The sequence below is a fragment of the Pagrus pagrus genome, assembly GCF_965226575.1.
Source record: "Pagrus pagrus genome assembly, chromosome: 17".
NCBI lineage: Eukaryota > Metazoa > Chordata > Actinopteri > Spariformes > Sparidae > Pagrus > Pagrus pagrus.
This window is the reverse complement of record NC_140201.1, coordinates 6840187-6860824: the sequence shown is the minus strand read 5'-3', so window position 1 is coordinate 6860824 and position 20638 is coordinate 6840187. Positions and strand designations below refer to the sequence as shown.

The 20638-nt window shown below is 41.6% G+C and overlaps 2 protein-coding genes across 2 annotated transcripts; both read right to left on the bottom strand.

Moving 5' to 3' along the window:
* Positions 1 to 89: 89 nt before the first annotated feature.
* On the bottom strand, positions 90 to 3598 carry apoea (apolipoprotein Ea). The gene is made up of 5 exons (XM_084379287.1): positions 3557 to 3598; positions 3243 to 3306; positions 2345 to 2489; positions 1416 to 1703; positions 90 to 549 (listed from the first exon to the last, which is right to left on the bottom strand). Exons 2-5 carry the CDS (start codon positions 3283 to 3285, stop codon positions 249 to 251), a joined length of 777 nt encoding a protein of 258 aa, XP_084235413.1. The 5' UTR covers positions 3286 to 3306; positions 3557 to 3598; the 3' UTR covers positions 90 to 248.
* Positions 3599 to 5966: 2368 nt separating this feature from the next.
* LOC311272611 (uncharacterized protein) lies at positions 5967 to 7457 on the bottom strand. Its single transcript, XM_084379144.1, has 4 exons — positions 7376 to 7457; positions 7234 to 7283; positions 6981 to 7131; positions 5967 to 6769 (listed from the first exon to the last, which is right to left on the bottom strand). Exons 2-4 carry the CDS (start codon positions 7271 to 7273, stop codon positions 6190 to 6192), a joined length of 771 nt encoding a protein of 256 aa, XP_084235270.1. The 5' UTR covers positions 7274 to 7283; positions 7376 to 7457; the 3' UTR covers positions 5967 to 6189.
* Positions 7458 to 20638: the final 13181 nt, after the last annotated feature.

Below are 20638 nucleotides of genomic sequence, written 5' to 3'. Positions count from 1 at the left end.
ATGTTTAAAAGAACTGAAGAAACCTGTGCAGGAGGACTTAGTGAACATGTTTGTGCACATTATTGATGATCAATGATTTTCTACACAAATGTGAGCAGCTTGTTTTTATTGAAGGTTACCTTCAGTGACAGACACACATTTAGACTGATGGTGGACATTTGTGATGAAGCAGAGACTTCCCTGTGAGTCTCATTAATCCGTTAAGGTGGTACTAATACAGACAGTGGCGGATAAACAAAAAGTCCAGATTACATTGAGAACATGGAGAGATAAGGCTTGAACCACTCGTTCAGCTCCTCCATCTTGTCCTCCATGGTGGATCTCATGTCTCCAGTGGTTGTCTCGAAGCGATCCTTGATGTCCTCAGCGGTGGTCTGGATCTTCTCCTTCATGTTCTCCACCTGAGACCTCAGCAGGTCGTTCAGGGTGCTGATCTTTGCCTGGGCGTTGTCACGCACCTGAGCGAAGTAAGGGTTGAGACGGGTCTTCATTTCCTCCACGTTGTCTGAGGTGCGGGACTGGAACTCGTCAACGTAGTCTGCAACTTGTCTGAGAGAAGGACAGAAGAGATTTAATGAGTGAGGACTCAAAAATATCAGGTTTTAAACTTCAGCACAAAGTCTGGTGTAAAGAAAGTGATGTTTACTGAATAAATGCAGTGTTAGGAGTATTCAGATCCTTTACTTCAGTCACCACCACCACAGTGCAAAATACTACATTCAAACATAATACTTCAGTAATAGGAGGAGGTATTATCTGCAAAATGTACTTTCTCACTGTATCAAAGGTATTTGCATGTCTATATGACATTATTTGTGTATTATTATTGATGTATATTTAACACATAAGCAGCACTTAACTGATTGAGTTTAAGCCAATCAACTTCTTTATATACTTTAGGGCAGTTTGATCCATAACAATCGATCATATTTTAGGAGTTGACCACAACATGTGGTGTAAAGAGCCACAGTGCATTTAATCTATACTCTAATATTCACTTGGCAAATATATGAACCAAAGTAAACTGACTAAAAATGACTCAAACGATTGACCGATTATCAAAATAGTTGACGATTAATTTAATTAACTAATAAATTAATGAACAAATCACTGCAGCTGTAGTATAATCACAACTGTTGACCTCATCAGGACAATCCACTCACTATTAATTCTGCTTTCTGGCAACATACAGTATATTAAAAACCAACAATAAAACATCAATACAACATCGATAAGTTTAAAGTATTAGAGAAATGAAAATCAATTTTTCTAATCAAATTCTCTCAGGAGAGCCAATAAATCTCAATAAAACGATAAAAAGTTGTTGTAAAAGTTAAAGAAACTGTCTCTTACTGGACAAAGTTTCCCTTCAGCCTTCAGCCTGCAGCGACTCCTCCCTGCTTCAGTTCACTCACCTCTTGATCTCCTGTGTGTCCTTGTTGAGGCGTTTCTTCAGCTTGCGGGTGTAGGCGGAGACCCTGACCCTGACGTCATCGACGTTCTGCTCCATCATGGTCTGGAGCTCCTGGCTGTACTTGTCCATCTGCTCCCGGGCCTCGATCATGTGTTCGCGGAGTTTGTCGGACAGTTTCTGCATGTCTGTGGCCATGCGCTCCCCGGCCTCCTGAGCGTACGGGGCCAGCTTGGTCTGCACGTCGTCTTTGTACATGGAGAGCTCAGACATGCTGTCCTGGATCAGGGTGCTGTTGGGGCAACGAGACAGTTACACTGAATTACTTTATTGGAAAAATGTAGAGAGCAAAGATATACATTTATCTGTAGCTCTGTTTGTACTGAACACCTCCATGTCCAAGAAATCAATGCAAAAATCAACTGATTCTAACTGAAAGGTTGAGTAAAGATACAACAGTGTCATAAAAGTCCAAATTAGACATCTAAAGAGTGGACTTGAGTCACAGCAGGCCTCAGTCAGCAGCTCTTTACATGTCTCACCTCACTGGCACATGCTGATTAACCTCCTCACACTCAGCTGAGGGCAGAATATATGTTGTGTAACGTCTAACAGTGTTGTGTCGAAGCTTTTTCATCATGCCAGCATACTCGAATCAGTCTGACGAGAACACAAAGACCCAGATAAAAGCTGGTTGGTCGCAGGTAAAGTATTCGGTTCATTTACTTTACGGCGACTACATGGAAGTATTGTGTGTTGTGATCAGTTATGAGTGTATCAGAGCATGTATGTGGATTGATAGCACATAAAGTGTATAAAATATCCACATAGAAGTCAGAGGTCATACAAATGTGCAGTCAGTTATCAGGTATTACTGATTTACGACTTGGATAACTGTTGCTGCGTTCATTACTGTGACGTAAGTGAACTCACTCCAGTTCTCTGCTGATCTGGGAGCTCTTTATGCCGCTCACCACCTCATCGGCCCTCGTGTTCAGATCTGTGAAATAAGCGTTGAACTTGTCGACCGTGGCCTCCCAGGGGGTCTGATCCTGAGGCAGGCTTTTGGCGTGGCAGCCTGGTGGGGAAAGAGACACATATGTCAAATACTCACTTCTAAACAAAGATGGAGGAAGTTTGGACATGAGAGATAAAACACAGAGTTTAATTATCAATGGCTGCAAACTGGAACAAGTTTAATTACATTTGATGATTTCTCTTCGGCCACTTCATAAAAATCTGTGACTCTATTTTGACAAGCTGAGGCCAAAAGAAGAGGATTTCTGGGCTGAGGGATCTAACCAGCATTAACTGAGTTTAGAGACAACTTTTAGCTGTTATTCAACATTTAGTTGACAAGAAGTTATTTTTGTTTCCTCTGTTATATCATTATTATTATCTTTATTATTATCATTGTTAGTGCGAGAGCATTGGTGGTCCTAGAATATAGTATTTTCAAAATTAAAGTCCCAAAAGGTAAAAACTTTCTTGCTCCATGAAGCTTGCACGCATCATTTGAAGTGATGTTTTATTAATAATCATTTTATTTATGTTTAGTTTGTTTCATTCAATTTCCTCCCCATTGTCCAATGTCCGTACTTAACTTTATTTTTCTTGATTTAATTAACTTGAATGAATTGTATTAAGACCACTTATACTCTCTGAAAAGGTAAAATTTTACAGCGCTGTTGATGCAACGCTTCTGTGCACAATATTGTATTTTATGTAAAATCTATAAATATAACTGTCAGGATTAGTTTAAAAAACAAATGTAAAATATAAAAAAAGGTTGAAGGAGTTTCTTCCATCAGACAATAAGCTCTGAACTCACCTGAGAGGACAGCCAGCACAAAGATTGCTGCGAAGACCTTCATGATGAGCAGGAAGACGGAGACCTGGAATATAAAAGAATAACTTGGTTAAAATCAGCTTAACATTTCACCCGTTTAACATTAATGAAGACTTTTTGTTTAAGTCAGATCTGAATCCTCGACATGTTTGTATTCTTGAGTGAAGCATTTCTCTTAATTACAACTGTAATTTTTTTAAATCACTCATTTAGCTCAAATAAACATAAATGTTGCGAATGATTTTATACAGTTAACTTCAACAGACTGTAAAAGTTTTATAGAAAGTGCGACTCACCTGAGCGATCCTGATCTGTGACGTCTGCGAGGCTGACTGAGCTCCTCACTCACTATTTATACAGTTTGAGAGGCATTGATTTGGTCCAATAAATGTCAGCAGGATTGCTGACCTGTGTCCGAAGTTCCCAACATGAACTGCGTTGTTGTCATCTTTTATTGCTGTGTGTGTTGTATTGGCTCCACGTCGCACACTGAAAGTACACACGAGGCACAGGCCAGAAATTAGCAAAACACCCAAATGTCTGATCAGAGTTTGCAGGAATGAGAGTGTTTGATATGAGAAGTTACAGTTTAGTAAAATGGGATTCTGTCTTCACCAAACTCATGTGACTCTAATCAGAAAAGCTTTGTATTTTTACTCTGTCCCTGTCTGACAAACTCAATGCTGCTGATAGCATCACAGCAAAGAGGCCAAAGGTGACTCTGGTATCGTTTCATTGTCCAGCTGATCTGATTCATATCTGCTTTAACAGCCGCTGCCTGCATTTATACAACTTTTATAAGATGACAATCTTTCAAATGAACCACATTCTGCGCAGACAGGGCGATAAATAAATAACTTTATCGCATGTATGTGTGGAAATGAACTTTGGCCCTCACTGCTGGCATTAATAGAAATAGACATGAGGCACTGAATGCATTAAAAACCATCAGATTTTATCAGATTTGTTGAGAACATTTAAGTCTTTTCAGTGCATTAATATGTAGACGTTAATGTTTTGTTGTGGCTCTTCACCTGGGTGTCAGGACTCTCTCAAGGAGACCAAAAACGAAGATGCTGTGAGATGATAAATGATATAAAAGCAGAAAAAACATATTTCTTCCTCACAGATATCATCTATTTTTCAGACTTTTCTTCAGGGCTCTAAAAATAATTTGAATAAGGTAAGAAAATGCACCCAGTGATGAGGGGTCGCAAGTAGATATTGCTTTATTTTGACAGGTCATGAGCCCAAAAAAAGGTTGTTAACCACTGGATTTAGGCAACAAGGTTGTCTTCATAGTTTTTCTATCAGCTTAGTGCCTTTAGCTTTTACTTCAAAAGTTTGGATTTGATATTTTTTTCACCAAGATTTTTTGTGAGCAGCACAACATCAACCGAAACCAAAACATGTTGGTCCGATAATAAAGTTGTTGATGTTTTGGCCTCCTTTGACTTTTCCCCTTCTACATACACCCTGGAAGTAGGGACATTTCTGCCACAGCTCTTTACTTCTACAATACTTTTTAGTAACACAATGGTATCATCATCATTATAAGAAGTTACTGTTATGATAAAACATTGTCAAAGTGTTTTATATTCAGATGATTTTTAGCTTTTCTTCGGTGAAGCAGAAGTGGAAACTACCCCTCAACTGTTTCATATTTCCTGGTTGCTCTGTCTTTCTGTGTTTGATGTTTTATCCATTCACAGAACTAACTAACATTATTTTATAGTTACTGCCAATCAACAGGAGGAAGTGGCTGTCTGCAAAGTTAAAGTAAGACCAGTAACAGTTTCAGGCTGTCTGAAAGGCAGGGGTCAAAAAAATAAATAAAAAGGGCCCGAGCACACGGAAAGCTGTGACACATTTAGGGTGAAACACTTCAAAGATCTTTTCTAGGACTGAGGGGAATCCTACAGGGCACTGCTTCATGTTTTCTTGCACATTGGGCAACAATAGAGGGCAGTTTATCTACCATGGGGTGCACAATAGGGCACTTGTGTTTTATTTTGTTGTTTGTTTTGTTTTCAAACAGAGGCACCAGAGAGGGAGATGTCTGCTGCATTCTGAATTGCATAACTTTTATTACCTTCAGTGCGTACAAGAGCTTCACTCCTTATTGTTCTGTTTTAATGTTACCTGTGTTTCCATAATAGATAGGAACAATGACTTGAATCTTGAATCTTGGCGTACTACTCTGTCGTAACATTGCACCTTTATTACGTGACATGAAGGCACTTTTATCTGTCGGAGAGCTGTCACCTCTCTGTTATCTCAACGGCTCAGTCAATGAGACCAATCTCACACTGCACAGAAGATTAATCGAGCCAGAGAAACATGCTGGCTGCATACTGCAAAATGGGACTAGTGATGTTATTTTGGCACACTGCATTTGACGTATTATGTATTAAGACAAGCTAAATCTTCTTTTCTAGCACACTTAACAGTATGTCGGTGTGGATATTTGAATGCAGCCTCTAACTTGTTTTGAACAGTAGTCACTGTTGCAAAAAGCAGCAATGACAAGATAATGATAAACACTATAATGTAGCTTAAAAATAGCACCAGATAACCAGAGTTATAAAGGAATGTTAATCTATCCTAGATGTGTAAATGTTTCTGCTTATAAATGTTGGACGACAACGGTTACATTCCTGGATTTAAAGCGCTTTTTTTTAATTCAAAGAAAGTGATGACTCAAAATACATTTAATTTAATTTATTGCTGTTTTAGAGATGAAAGCTTACAGTAGTAAACAGTAACACAATAGAGGAAATACTGACAGTATTCAGAAGGTTTCCTTTGAGAGCATCCTTCAACATAAAAACACAGACGGTGAGGTATTGCACTTTTTATCTGTCCCATAAACACCACCCTGATTCAACAGAGCTGATGAGGAAGAGGAGGATTTCAAACAGAGTCCGTTTTACTGGATCAGTTTGGTGAAGGACCTCCACAGACCAGTCAGCTGCCTCTTCATGTTCTGGGTGTCGGCGTCCAGCTTGGCCCTCAGCTCCTCTCCCAGTGGAACCAGGCTCTGCTGGATCTCCTGGGTTTTCTGGGTCAGCTGGCTCTCAAAGCTCTGGGCCAGGGGGATCATGCTCCTGCGAAACTCCTCCACGCTCTGCTCCATCTTCTCCTTGATCTCCTCGGTGTAGGGGACCATCTGGGCCTGCAGCCTGTTCACGTTCTCATCCATCTGCACCTTCAGCTCCTGGCTCTTCTGCAGCAGGACAGTCTTCAGGGACTCGGGGTCCATGGTGTTAGCGTAAGGGACGGCGTCCCTCTTCAGCTCCTCCACCTTCCTCTGGAGGTCAGCCACCAGCTCCTCGGTGTAGGGCTGCAGACGGGTTCCCATGGCGGTCAGATCTTTCTCCACACGTGTCTTCAGCTGCTCGGCCTCCTGGGCAAACTTGGACATGAGGTCCTGGGTCAGGGGAGCAACCTGAGTGCGGAGAGCGTCGGTCAGCTTGTTGACGGCGTCGGTGCTCTCAGAGATGAGGGTGCTGCAGAGACACAGAAACAAAGATTTGAATTAGTCTAAAATCTTAAAACAAGTCCCCATCTACTTCAGCTGCAACAATGTTTTGCTGTGAAGCTCCAGAAATGTTTCGTGGACTGCAAAACCTCATCCGACTCTCCATCAGCGTGGGGGTGAGTAGATAATAACTGCATTTTAATTTTTAAGTGGACTTATCCTTTAAGTAAGTGACTTACTTGACTTCCTTGCCCAGCTGCGACTGTCTGATCTGCTTCAGGGAGTCCTCTGCGGTCATGGTTGCCTTGGCGACGTAGTCCCAGAAAGCATCTTTCACCATGTCGACCTGCTGCCTGGGCTGGTTTTGCCACACGATGTTGGCATTGCAACCTGCTGAAAGAACAGAGATTTAAAAAACTATCGTCTTAATTCTGGTTCCAACTTTAATGATTCACTTCTTGACTTCAACAAAAATTATTTAACTTTTCTCACCGGTGAAAACAGCGAGCGCGAGCACCACGAGGACCTTCATGACTGACGTGCTGAAAAGAAACATGCAGAATTATCTCTCTGTGGTTACTTTTCATATTTATCTCACATGAATAGTGACCTCCTCCTCCTCCTGGTGTTTTACCTGTGTGGATGAGCTTCCCGTCCAGTCAGCGAGCTGTTGAATACACAGTGTGTGTCCTGCACAGCTCTGGGCTCAGTATATATAGGCAGCCGAGTTGTATAGAGGAGTCTCAGGAGTAAAGTCCAAACTCTGAGTGTCGTGCTGTCACGGCTGCTTCCACATCACAACAGTGCTCACAGTGGTATGTAGGAGATGACATCATCACTGTCTGGTGACCTCATGTACATTGCATATTATTACATCATGTCATCATACATCAGAGAGCTTTCAGAGCAAAGCAAAAAAGCTAATAAAGTTTGAAGTTGTAGGTGTGTGTGTGTGTGTGTGTGTGTGTGTGTGTGTGTAAAAAGATAAAACACAAATCTATCTACAAAGGTCATGTCTGTAAACACATTCAGAAGACATTATAATACATTTGTAAAGCTTTGAAAAAGTCTTTATATGTGTTTATAATCATGCATGACATCTTATAACAAGGATTATAAAGAATTATAAGCGGTGGACATAACAAGTCATAAGTTCAGCATTCATAACACTTTATACCTCCATGTCTACAGAAACGCTAACTTAGCCTGGGGCTAAGACCGCTCTAAGAATGCTATTAGCCCTGGGCCTAGTGCAGCGTGATGTTTGTATGTTTGTATGTTCTAATATGACACGATGTCAAGTGCTTCTGTGTTTCCACAACAGAGGACTAAGATAGACCTCAAAACACCAAACCAGTCAAACATTTGCAGTGCAGGCAGAAAAGTATATGAATAGAGCATATTTACAGTAATTGACTACTTGATCAAATGATTAAAAATCCCACAGCTCAAAGTTATAACAGTAAAATCTTTGAGTTAAAGGAACATCAGAACACTCTTAAATCATCATTTGCACAATATTTATTTGATTGAAGATGTCCAACATTGTCAGATTTGTGAATTAAACATGAAGGAAGAGAATATTGTTGGATCATATGCAGACAATTTTAGATAGTAGTCTTCTTTTTAACTGTGCAGACAGAACACAGTAACAGACTGTACTGAATGTGAGATAGTTATACTTAAAACTGTTTAGAATTTATTTTAATAATTTGATTTGATTTTATTGCATGCTATTTTTTGTTATGCCAATTTAATGATAGTATTATTTTTGTTCCTGATGGTGTTCCAGTAGGCCTTGCAGACCAGGATCAGGGACAGGTAAGTGTTATTCCAGGTGGTATGTGGGCTGGATGGACATATATGGTGTAGGCCAGATCTGGTCTGCTTCAATTTTGCTATCTGAGTCGTGCTGATGTTCTCATTTTTTTGCAGCCTGAACTAATTTAAAGTTTTTTTTAATTCATTGAAGAATTTCTTCAATGAAAGTAGGTTAACCGGAGCACCCGGAGAAAACCCATAGAAGCTCAGGGAAAACCTCAGATAGCAAAAATGGAGCAGAAACTTGGACCAGTTCCGTTTTTTTGACTGTTTTGCCATTTTGGTAGGATGGAGGGAGTTGGGGGTAACAAGATAGTTGCAGGATGACTTGGTTGTGTATGACGTAGGCTGGCAAATTGTCCTCAGGATCTCTTAAATAACCCTTTGACTCTTTTCCACACAGAAGGTTGTTTCGGCTTCTCCGTTTGCTCGACTAGGATGCGGACCTTCTCTGCCATATCATTCAATTTTGTCCCCCGGGTTTTCTCCTCAACCTCCAGGGTGTGTTGGATTTCACTGAGGGACTGGATGAGATTGGCCTTCTCCTCCTGCCGCTCCAGCTGAAGACTCTCCAACTCACTCTCTGTCTGATTGAGTGCAGCCTTCAGTACGTTGTTTTCCTTGTTCATCTGGACCACGCACTTGTTGAGGTCATTCTGGCTTTCTTTTTGCTGCTGAAGAGCCTCCTCAAGCTGCTGTACTTTAGAGAGCGCTTCAGCTTCAGTCGCCTTCTTCTCTGACAGCTGAAACTCCAGGTCCTCGATGGTATTCATCCTCTCCATCTCAGCCTCTTCATGGACAGCCTTGTTTCTTGTGAGTGTTTCCTGTAACACCTGCATCTGAATTTCTAAAGCCTCATACTTGCTCTGAAACTTGGAGATGCACTCTGCCTCCCACTCCTGCCGCTCCAGCTGAAGACTCTTCAACTTACTCTCTGCTCGGTTGAGTGCAGCCTCCAGTAAGTTGCTTTCCTTGTTCATCTGGACCACGCACTTGTTGAGGTAATTCTGGCTGTCTTTTTGCTGCTGAAGAGCCTCCTCAAGCTGCTGTACTTTAGAGAGCTCTTTAGCTTCGGTCGCCTTCTTCTCTGACAGTTTAAACTCTAGGGTCTTGATGGTGTTCTTCCTATTCATCTCAGCCTCATAATGGACATACTTGCTTCTCTCGAGTGTTTCCTTTAACACCTGCATCTGTGTTTCTAAGGCCTCATTCTCGCTCCGAAGCTTGTCGATGCACTCTGCCTTTTTGTTTATGAGCTGCTGAAAATCTAGCTCAGAGATGCAGATCATGGTCGGCTCTGTCTCACTGGTCCCAGGCTGCTGAACCTGGAGCCCAGGCACAGGAAATGTGGCCTGTTGTGTCTCAGGGTTATGGCATTGTGGGTATGGTGTCCAAAGCATTCCGTCTTGGACTGGACCGCTTTCGAAATCAGTGTCCTCAACTGCACCTGAATGTTGTGTCTCAGGGTTGTGGAAATCTGGGTATGGTGACCAAAGCGTTCCATCTTGGACTGGACCGCTTTGGAAATCAGTGTCCTCAACTGCACCTGAATATTGTGTCTCAGGGTTGTGGAAATCTGGGTATGGTGACCAAAGCGTTCCATCTTGGACTGGACCGCTTTGGAAATCAGTGTCCTCAACTGCACCTGAATGTTGTGTCTCAGGGTTCTGGCACTGTGGGTATGGTATCCAAAGCGTTCCGTCTTGGACAGTCCAAAGCGTTCCGTCTTGGACTGGGCCGCTTTGGAAATCAGTGTCCTCAGCTGCACCTGAATGTTGTGTCTCAGGGTTGTGAAACACTGGGTATGGTGTCCAAAGCAATCCGTATTGGACAGTCCAAAGCGTACCATCTTGGACTGGGCCCCTTATAAAATTAATGTCCTCAACTGCACCTGAATGTTGTGTCTCAGGGTTGTGGCACTGTGGGTATGGTGTTCCGTATTCGTTCATATTGGCTCTGTCGATCTCTCTCTGTCTGTTCACTTGAATAGCCTGACTGAGAATGTGGGAAGTTTATAAGACAAGCTCCTATAATGGGTTCCTTGCTGGATCAAAGGCAATATTCTAGATGCGTGCTTTGATGGATCAAAGGCAATATTCTAGAATGCGCCTGAATGGAAATAACAGAAATACAACAGAATGTTGTTTTTTTTTAAGAATCCATTCTTATTACCATGGAAACCACGTGGAAACACTCTTGCTTCAAGATGGCCGCCTGAGTGGACATTCTTAATGAACCGAATCATGGTGACGTTGTGGTAACAACAACAGCTACATCCGGATAGAAAACCGGCTGCTGATTTGCATTGTGCAGATATGTGAAATTGGCAAACTTGTTTAATTGTGTCATTCTCAGCCATAATTGTAACATTTAAAGATGTATAGTAAAACACTTTGGCCCAATCTTTCTGACATTTCGTTGGCTGACCTTTCTGTGCTTATTTAATTAACTTTAGTGACTAGTTATTTTCAGATTATTTTTCGGTTACATGCTGGCATTCCCACATCCCAAAATTCCGACATCGCAAAAATCCGACATACCGCCATTCCGACATGTCACCATTCCGACATACCACTATTCAGACATGCGAACGTTCTGCCATTCTGACAAAGTTTCGTCCCGGCATTCCGACAAGACTAATACTAACCCAACCCATAACCCTAACCCTAACCTTAACCCTTTTAAAAGATGTGTCGGAATGTCAACACGTTTAAAAAACGAAAAAATACCGCCATTCCGACCTTAGGAGGAAAAATTTGTCAGAATGGTGGGACGTTTAATTAAAGGTATAAGTGTTGCCATTCCGACAATTAGGGCCTCATGTCGGAATGGCGACATGTCGGAATGGTGGTTGCCCCCCTAATTTTTCATACCCTACTGTGCAGTGAAAACAATCGTATGTCCCGATGTGTTGATTTTGAATGTTTTTTATGATAAAATGAAGCATGAAGTGTTCCTTTATGTGCTGAGAAGACTCTTCTCCTTAAGATAATAAACTATGTTCTTATATGACACAGTGTCAAGTGCTTCTGTGTTTCCACAACAGAGGACTAAGATAAACCTCAAAACACCAAACAAGTCAAACAATTGCAGTGCAGGCAGAAAAGTATATAAATAGAGCATATTTACAGTAATCCCAAAGCTCAAAGTTATAACAGTTAAATCTTTGAGTTAAAGGAACATCAGAACACTCTTAAATCCTCATTTGCACAATATTTATTTGATTGAAGATGTCCAACATTGTCAGATTTGTGAATTAAACATGAAGGAAGAGAATATTGTTGGATCATATGCAAACATTTTTAGATAGTATTCTTCTTTTTAACTGTGCAGACAGAACACAGTAACAGACTGTACTGAATGTGAGATAGTTATACTTAAAACTGTTTAGAATTTATTTCAATAATTTGATTTGATTTTAATGCATGCTATTTTTTGTTATGCCAATTTAATGATAGTGTTATTTTTGTTCCTGATGGTATTCCAGTAGGCCTTGCAGACCAGGATCAGGAACAGGTACCCAGCCCAAGCTCTCTAAGAAGACGAGGAAAAACTCCCTGTGAACCTTAAAACTACCTTGAAAGGACACAGGAAGAAACCTCGGGAAAGGCAATTCAAAGAGAAATCCCCTCTCCTCGGATGGCTGGGTGTGTATGCGCATTTGTGCTTGTATATTTGCGCGGACCAGGGTCATTTTTACACTCGAGAAATGGTCCTTCATACGGCCTGCTCGTGGCTCAGATCTGGCAAACAGAAGTGGACTGTCCAAGTGCCATCATTCCAGGTGGTATGTGGGCTGGATGGACATATGTGGTGTAGGCCAGATCTGGTCTGCTACAATTTTGCTATCTGAGTTGTGCTGATGTTCTCATTTTTTTGCGGCCTGAACTAATTTAACTTTTTTTTATTCATTGAAGAATTTCTTCTTCACTGAAAGTAGGTTAACCGGAGCACCTGGAGAAAACCCATAGAAGCTCAGGGAAAACCCCAGATAGCAAAAATGGAGCAGAAACTTGATCCAGTTCCAGTTTTTTGACTGTCAGTTTTACACTCGAGAAGTAGTCCTTCATACGGCCTGCTCGTGGCTCAGATCTGGCAAACAGAAATGGACTGTCCAAGTGCCATCATTCCAGGTGGTATGTGGGCTGGATGGACATATGTGGTGTAGGCCAGATCTGGTCTGCTACAATTTTGCTATCTGAGTCGTGCTGATGTTCTCATTTTTTTGCAGCCTGAACTAATTTAAAGTTTTTTTTAATTCATTGAAGAATTTCTTCAATGAAAGTAGGTTAACCGGAGCACCCGGAGAAAACCCATAGAAGCTCAGGGAAAACCTCAGATAGCAAAAATGGAGCAGAAACTTGGGCCAGTTCCGTTTTTTTGACTGTTTTGCCATTTTGGTAGGATGGAGGGAGTTGGGGGTAACAAGATAGTTGCAGGATGACTTGGTTGTGTATGATGTAGGCTGGCAAATTGTCCTCAGGATCTCTTAAATAACCCTTTGACTCTTTTCCACACAGAAGGTTTTTTCGGCTTCTTCGTTTGCTCGACTAGGATGCGGACCTTCTCTGCCATATCATTAAATTTTGTCTCCCGAGTTTTCTCCTCAACCTCCAGGGTGTGTTGGATTTCACTGAGGGACTGGATGAGATTGGCCTTCTCCTCCTGCCGCTCCAGCTGAAGACTCTCCAACTCACTCTCTGTCTGGTTGAGTGCAGCCTTCAGTACGTTGTTTTCCTTGTTCATCTGGACCACGCGCTTGTTGAGGTCATTCTGGCTCTCTTTTTGCTGCTGAAGAGCCTCCTCAAGCTGCTGTACTTTAGAGAGCGCTTCAGCTTCAGTCGCCTTCTTCTCTGACAGCTGAAACTCCAGGTCCTCGATGGTATTCATCCTCTCCATCTCAGCCTCTTCATGGACAGCCTTGTTTCTTGTGAGTGTTTCCTTTAACACCTGCATCTGAGTTTCTAAAGCCTCATTCTTGCTCTGAAACTTGGAGATGCACTCTGCCTCCCTCTCCTGCCGCTCCAGCTGAAGACTCTCCAACTCAGTCCGTGTCTGGGCGAGTGCTGCCTTCAATAAGTTGTTCTCCTCTTTCATCTGGACCACGCACTTGTTGAGGTCATTTTGGCTCTCTTTTTGCTGCTGAAGAGCCTCCTCAAGCTGCTGTACTTTAGAGAGCTCTTCAGCTTCGGTCGCCTTCTTCTCTGACAGTTTACACTCTAGGGTCTTGATGGTGTTCTTCCTCTTCATCTCAACCTCATCATGGACAGCCTTGCTTCTCTCGAGTGTTTCCTTTAACACCTGCATCTGTGTTTCTAAGGCCTCATTCTCGCTCCGAAGCTTGTCGATGCACTCTGCCTTTTTGTTTATGAGCTGATGAAAATCTAGCTCAGAGATGCAGATCATGGTCTGCTCTGTCTCACTGGTCCCAGGCTGCTGAACCTGGAGCCCAGGCACAGGACTTGTGGCCTGTTGTGTCTCAGGGTTGTGGCATTGTGGGTATGGTGTCCAAAGCGTTCCGTCTTGGACTGGGCCGCTTTGGAAATCAGTGTCCTCAACTGCACCTGAATGTTGTGTCTCAGGGTTGTGGCACTGTGGGAATGGTGACCAAAGCGTTCCATCTTGGACTGGGCCGCTTTGGAAATCAGTGTCCTCAACTGCACCTGAATGTTGTGTCTCAGGGTTCTGGCACTGTGGGTATGGTATCCAAAGCGTTCCATCTTGGACAATCCAAAGCGTTCCGTCTTGGACTGGGCCGCTTTGGAAATCAGTGTCCTCAGCTACACCTGAATGTTGTGTCTCAGGGTTGTGAAACACTGGGTATGGTGTCCAAAGCAATCCGTATTGGACAGTCCAAAGCGTTTCGTCTTGGACTGGGCCACTTATAAAATTAGCGTCCCCAAGTGCACCTGAATGTTGTGTCTCAGGGTTGTGAAACACTGGGTATGGTGTTCTGTATTCGTTCATATTGGCTCTGTCGATCTCTCTCTGTCTGTTCACTTGAATAGCCTGACTGAGAATGTGGGAAGTTTATAAGACAAGCTCCTATAATGGGTTCCTTGCTGGATCAAAGGCAATATTCTAGATGCGTGCTTTGATGGATCAAAGGCAATATTCTAGAATGCATCTGAATGGAAATAACAGAAATACAACAGAATGGTTTTTTTTTTTAAGAATCCATTCTTATTACCATGGAAACCACGTGGAAACACTCTTGCTTCAAGATGGCCGCCTGAGTGGACATTCTTAATGAACCGAATCATGGTGACGTTGTGGTAACAACAACAGCTACATCCGGATAGAAAACCGGCTGCTGATTTGCATTGTGCAGATATGTGAAATTGGCAAACTTGTTTAATTGTGTCATTCTCAGCCATTTATTTATTTTATTTATTTATTTATTTATTTCGGCATGTTATTAGACAGTCATCATCACACATCATCTTAGTTAAAATCAGGTAGTACACATGGCCGAAAGGGAAAGCGGGAGAAGCAGATGCTTATCTAGTCCCGCCCCCGTTACCCACAGAATACATTATTTCCACAAATTATATTTCTTTTGTATTTTGACGTACATGTTACAGCAGCATGCAGTGAACAGAGCTGCAGTCCAGCTCTAGACAGTCAACAGACTACGTGTGTGTCTGCACAGTGTCTATATTGGTCCATCATGAGTGAACAACAGTCTCTACTTGTTGCCTGGAGTGTAACACAGTCATAGTTAGAAGCCACGTCTGCTCGCATCTTTCCCATGTACTCGCACATTGTGGAGATGCCAGATCGCATCTCCACCACAGCACTCCGAGTTTTGGCGTTGTCAGCCCTCACACTGGTCTGCTCGGCAGCGATCTTTCTCAGCTTCCGAAGTTGCATGAACATTCCATATCCCAGGGAGAGCATTCCGATTGTCATGAACGTGAATATGTACACGTCCTCAACGTCCTCTATATCCATTACGGCAAGGCACAAGACTCTCCATTTTCCCCATCCATCCATTGTGTAGCCGGCCATGAAGGTCCCGTCCGGGCATGTAGGCTCACCAGAACCAGTACGCCTTGTTGAGAACACTCTGTCGATTGCATTCAGTGACCAGTTTAGCAACTCCATCATGGACCAATAGATTCTCCTTTGTGTCTCGATTAACAGAGTCAGTTGAATTCTTCACAAAAGTGGATATTTGTACTTTTCAGTGTCAGCTATTGTTTGGGTACAGTTGGTACTTGTTTAGTCTTCCCTGTAGTCTCAACATAGCGTTTGCTGATTCCTGCCTCTGACCTTTACCAGACTCTCTTCTTGGTTCAGTTTATAACGATCAATAATCATATTTACATACTTTTTTTTGAAAACACTCAGATTTGCAGATTTTTTGAGTTCCTCATCAAGATTATTCCATTGTCTGACACCCATGACCGACATGGTAAAAGACTTTAATGTAGTTCGTACCTTTCTCTTTCTGAAAACAAAGTTCCCTCTCAGATTGTGTCCCTCCTGTCTATGTAGGAATAGTGTTTGTAAGTTGTGAGGGAGGCTTTTGTTGGCAGCCTTGTACATCATTTGTACTGTGCGGTAGTTTATTAAATCAGGTAATTTGAGTAATTTTGATTTGATATATAATTGATTGGTGTGTTCCCTGTAGTTGGCAAAATGTAGAATTCTCAAAGCCTTTTTTTGAAGCATTAGCAGGGGATGTGTGTTACCTTTATACGTGTGTCCCCAGACCTCTGCACAGTATTGTAGGTGTGGAGAGACTAGTGCACAGTACAACAGATATAGTGCTTTTTGATTAGGTAGTTTTTGCGACTTCCAAAGTATGGACACACTCCTGGCAAGTTTGCTTTTTAAGTGTTTAATGTGGGTTTTCCAATTTAACCTGTCATCGATAGTCACCCCCAACACTTTGTATTCATTGACCCTTTCGATATTCACTCCATTGACTTGAATGTTAATACTCTTGTTGTGGCCCTTCTTCCCATATAGCATGTATTTAGTTTTCTCTAGATTTAGTGATAGTTTATTTATATTGAACCACAAGTGGAGCTTGGCCATTTCATTATTGACTGTTTCCACTAATTGGTTCAAATCGTTCCCCGAACAAAAAATATTTGTATCATCTGCGAATAATATTAATTTCAAAATATTGGTTACTTTGTATATATCATTTATATATAGTATAAACAGCTTTGGACCCAGTACCGACCCCTGCGGGACCCCACAGACTATCTCCAAACAAGTTGATGAGTTCTCTCCCATTTTAACATATTGGGATCTCTTGTGTAGGTAGCTCTTGACCCACGTCAACACTATGCCTCTAACACCATATCTTTCCAGTTTAGCTACCAAAATATCATGGTTAATTCTGTCAAATGCCTTTTTTAGATCTATAAAGATACCTATTGAGTGTAATTTTTGGTCAATAGCATCAGTGATGAATTCCACAGATTCCGTTAGAGCTAGAGCAGTTGAGTGTTTTGTTCTGAATCCATATTGGCTATCGTATAATAGATTATGTTTGTTGATAAAGCTATCTAGTCTATTGTTAAATAATTTCTCTAGGATTTTAGACAGTTGCGGCAGTATTGAGACTGGTCTGTAATTTGTAAATTCATGTATATCACCTTTCTTGTACAGTGGGACCACTTTTGCAACTTTCATTTTGGTAGGAAATACTCCAGTTTGGAATGACAGGTTGCAGATATATGTGAGAGGTGAAATGATTCCATCTAAAACTGTCTTTATTAGCTTCATGTCGAGGTCATTGACATCGGTGGATGTTTTGGATACGCATTTGTTGACCAGGTGTCTAATCTCTGTGTCCTTCACTGGTGTGAGAAACATTGTGCTGGGATTTCTGCCTCTGTCCTTATCAAAGTGGTCCCAGTGTAGGGGTGAGTCAGGAATGTCCTTGGCTAGATCTGGCCCCACATTAACAAAGAAGTTGTTGAATCTTTCTGCTATGATTTCCATATTGTCTTCTTTCATATTATTATCCTTAAAGTAGGGAGGGTAGCTGGGTTTTGAGTTTTTGTTCTTGATCACATCATTTAGAATATCCCATAGTTTTTTGGTATAGTTCCTGTTTTCTGCTAGTAGATTACTGTAATATTCTTTTTTGTGATTATTTAGGATATTATTTAGTTTGTTTCTGTATCGTTTGTATCTCATTTCTGCCTGGTCCGTCCTTAATGTTATGTATTGTCTGTACAGGGTGTTTTTCTTCTTGCAGGCATTTATCAATGTTTTTGTCAGCCAAGGTTTCATGTCTTTGCTCTGTTTAGTTTTTCTTTTTTCTACCGGACAGTGCTTGTCATACAATGTTTTAAATATATGCAAAAAGGCATCATATGCATCATTCACATCTGTTGTATTGTAAACACTGCTCCAGTTTTGCCTTATTAATTCATTTTTTAGTGTATTCAATCCTTTGTCATTCCTAACCCTTCTATACGTACAGTTGGTCTGTATTCTTCTCACAGTGTGTTTCCAGTCATAGATAGCAAAGATTGGTAGGTGGTCACTTATGTCATTTATCAGTAGTCCGCTTGTTATGTCGTTCCCCATAATATTAGTGAAAATGTTATCGATTAAAGTGGCACTGTGGGTAGTGATTCTACTTGGTCGTGTAATGAGAGGTTGTAGGCCCATCGAATACATCGTATTGGTAAACTCATCTATCATCGTATTATTTTTTGGGTTAAGTAGGTCAATATTTACATCACCACAGATGAATACCCTCTTTTGGCTAGTTTCTGAGAATATCCCACCCACACATTCATTGAAATCATCTATCTTGGAGTCTGGTGCTTTGTAAACACAACTTATCAATATATTTCTACCTTTTGCAATACAGATTTCAATTGTCACACATTCCATTAAATATTCAACAGCTATAGACATATTTTGTACCGTCTCGAACTTGATGTTATTGTCAATGAAAAGGGCCACTCCACCTCCACCTTTGTTTCTTCTGTTCACACAAACAAGCTTATATCCTTCCAGGCAAAAATCTGCGCCTTTGTCTTCATTAATCCATGTTTCCGACACCGCAATGATGTTGAAAGGATTTTTGAAGTGGTGTAGGTATTCCTTGATGTGGTCAAAGTTGGTATATAGACTCCGGCTATTAAAGTGAATGAGAGACAGTTTCCCCTCCATCTCAATGCTCCCATTGTATTTCTCATCCGTGTAGTATTGGCATTTCTCAGTCATGTTACAGTAGAAGTGATTTTCCGGGTCGATTCCTTCATTCGGGTCTGTTAAGGTGTGTTTCACATGTTGATGTGTTATCAGCTCCACATTTTCATGTGTGGCAATCCTCTCTGTTATATTCATTGTCTTTTTGTACTGTGTAAGAACCCTTAACCTTTGTTGCTCTGTAGTTATGGAGAGATCGTCAGCCATACCTTAATTGTTGAATTTGTCCAGTTCTTCCTCACTCCTGATTTGCATTATTTTGACGTCTTCTGATGAAGATCCATTCGTTTTGATGTAGATTCTGCAGTTCGCCGTCCAGGTGTGTTGGATCTTGCCTCCTTTCTTCAGTTGTCGAGCTTTTCTGGCGATGCTCGCATTCTTTCTGGTGAGATTCTCGTTGATGTAGACGTCCGAGCCTTTGAGCTTCCTGCCCTGCTTCAGCAGTGCTGTCTTGTATTTTCTGTTGGTGAATCTCAGCACGACAGCTCGTGTTCCAGAGTCCTTCCTCCGGGGTAAGAGGTGACATACTTCCACGTGGAACTCAGACACCTGTTTCTCCACAGATTTGATATCTGATTCATCAGGCTCCAACGAGTTGGTCGCCGTCGCAGCTGCCTTTGCGTAGGTCTGATGCTTAATCTTGAGGCCCGTCACAATCACCTCGTTGAGTCTCCCTTGCTGTTCCAGGTCCTCCACTCTGTTCCCCAGCTCCTTTAGCAGCTGGTCTTTTTTTGCATTCTCTTCTTGGAGCTGTTTGATTTCAGCCATCATCTTTTGGAGAGGTTCCATCTTCTTCATGATTTCGGTCATGCTTGTCTTAAGCATTTCCTTTATCTCCTCTCTCAATGCGTTCATAGCCTCCACCATTGTCTCAGATTCGGCTCCACTGGTTTTATTAGGTCTTCCCATTTCCTTTTCTTGTCTTTTTCTCCTTTTCTGCTTTTCTCACTTGCTTTGTAGTGCAAGTTGTCTCAAACTTGGCTCTGCTGCGCACTGTTGCTGCTTGCTTGCAGCTCCACCAAGGACAAGGTGGAGCTGCAAATGTTACAATTATGTTACATAATTGTAACATTTAAAGATGTATAGTAAAACACTTTGGCCCAATCTTTCTGACATTTCGTTGGCTGACCTTTCTGTGCTTATTTAATTAACTTTAGTGACTAGTTATTTTCAGATTATTTTTCGGTTACATGCTGGCATTCCCACATCCTAAAATTCCGACATCCCAAAAATCCGACATACCGCCATTCCGACATGTCACCATTCCGACATACCACTATTCAGACATGCGAACGTTCTGCCATTCTGACAAAGTTTCGTCCCGGCATTCCGACAAGACTAATACTAACCCAACCCATAACCCTAACCCTAACCTTAACCCTTTTAAAAGATGTGTCGGAATGGCAACACGTTTAAAAAACGAAAAAATACCGCCATTCCGACCTTAGGAGGAAAAATTTGTCAGAATGGTGGGACGTTTAATTAAAGGTATAAGTGTTGCCATTCCGACAATTAGGGCCTCATGTCGGAATGGCGACATGTCGGAATGGTGGTTGCCCCCCTAATTTTTCATACCCTACTGTGCAGTGAAAACAATCGTATGTCCCGATGTGTTGATTTTGAATGTTTTTTATGATAAAATGAAGTATGAAGTGTTCCTTTATGTGCTGAGAAGACTCTTCTCCTTAAGATAATAAACTATGTTCTTATATGACACGGTGTCAAGTGCTTCTGTGTTTCCACAACAGAGGACTAAGATAAACCTCAAAACACCAAACAAGTCAAACATTTGCAGTGCAGGCAGAAAAGTATATAAATAGAGCATATTTACAGTAATCCCAAAGCTCAAAGTTATAACAGTTAAATCTTTGAGTTAAAGGAACAT

Excerpts from the sequence above, each read along its gene's own strand:
- apoea (XM_084379287.1), bottom strand. The coding sequence starts at position 3,285 with ATGAAGGTCTTCGCAGCAATCTTTGTGCTGGCTGTCCTCTCAG. Across the intron at positions 2,490-3,242 it reads TGTGCTGGCTGTCCTCTCAG|GCTGCCACGCCAAAAGCCTG; the intron begins GTGAGTTCAGAG and ends TTTCCCCACCAG. Across the intron at positions 1,704-2,344 it reads CAGATCAGCAGAGAACTGGA|CACCCTGATCCAGGACAGCA; the intron begins GTGAGTTCACTT and ends TTGCCCCAACAG.
- LOC311272611 (XM_084379144.1), bottom strand. The coding sequence starts at position 7,273 with ATGAAGGTCCTCGTGGTGCTCGCGCTCGCTGTTTTCACCG. Across the intron at positions 7,132-7,233 it reads CGCGCTCGCTGTTTTCACCG|GTTGCAATGCCAACATCGTG; the intron begins GTGAGAAAAGTT and ends TTCTTTCAGCAG. Across the intron at positions 6,770-6,980 it reads CAGCTGGGCAAGGAAGTCAA|CACCCTCATCTCTGAGAGCA; the intron begins GTAAGTCACTTA and ends GTGTCTCTGCAG.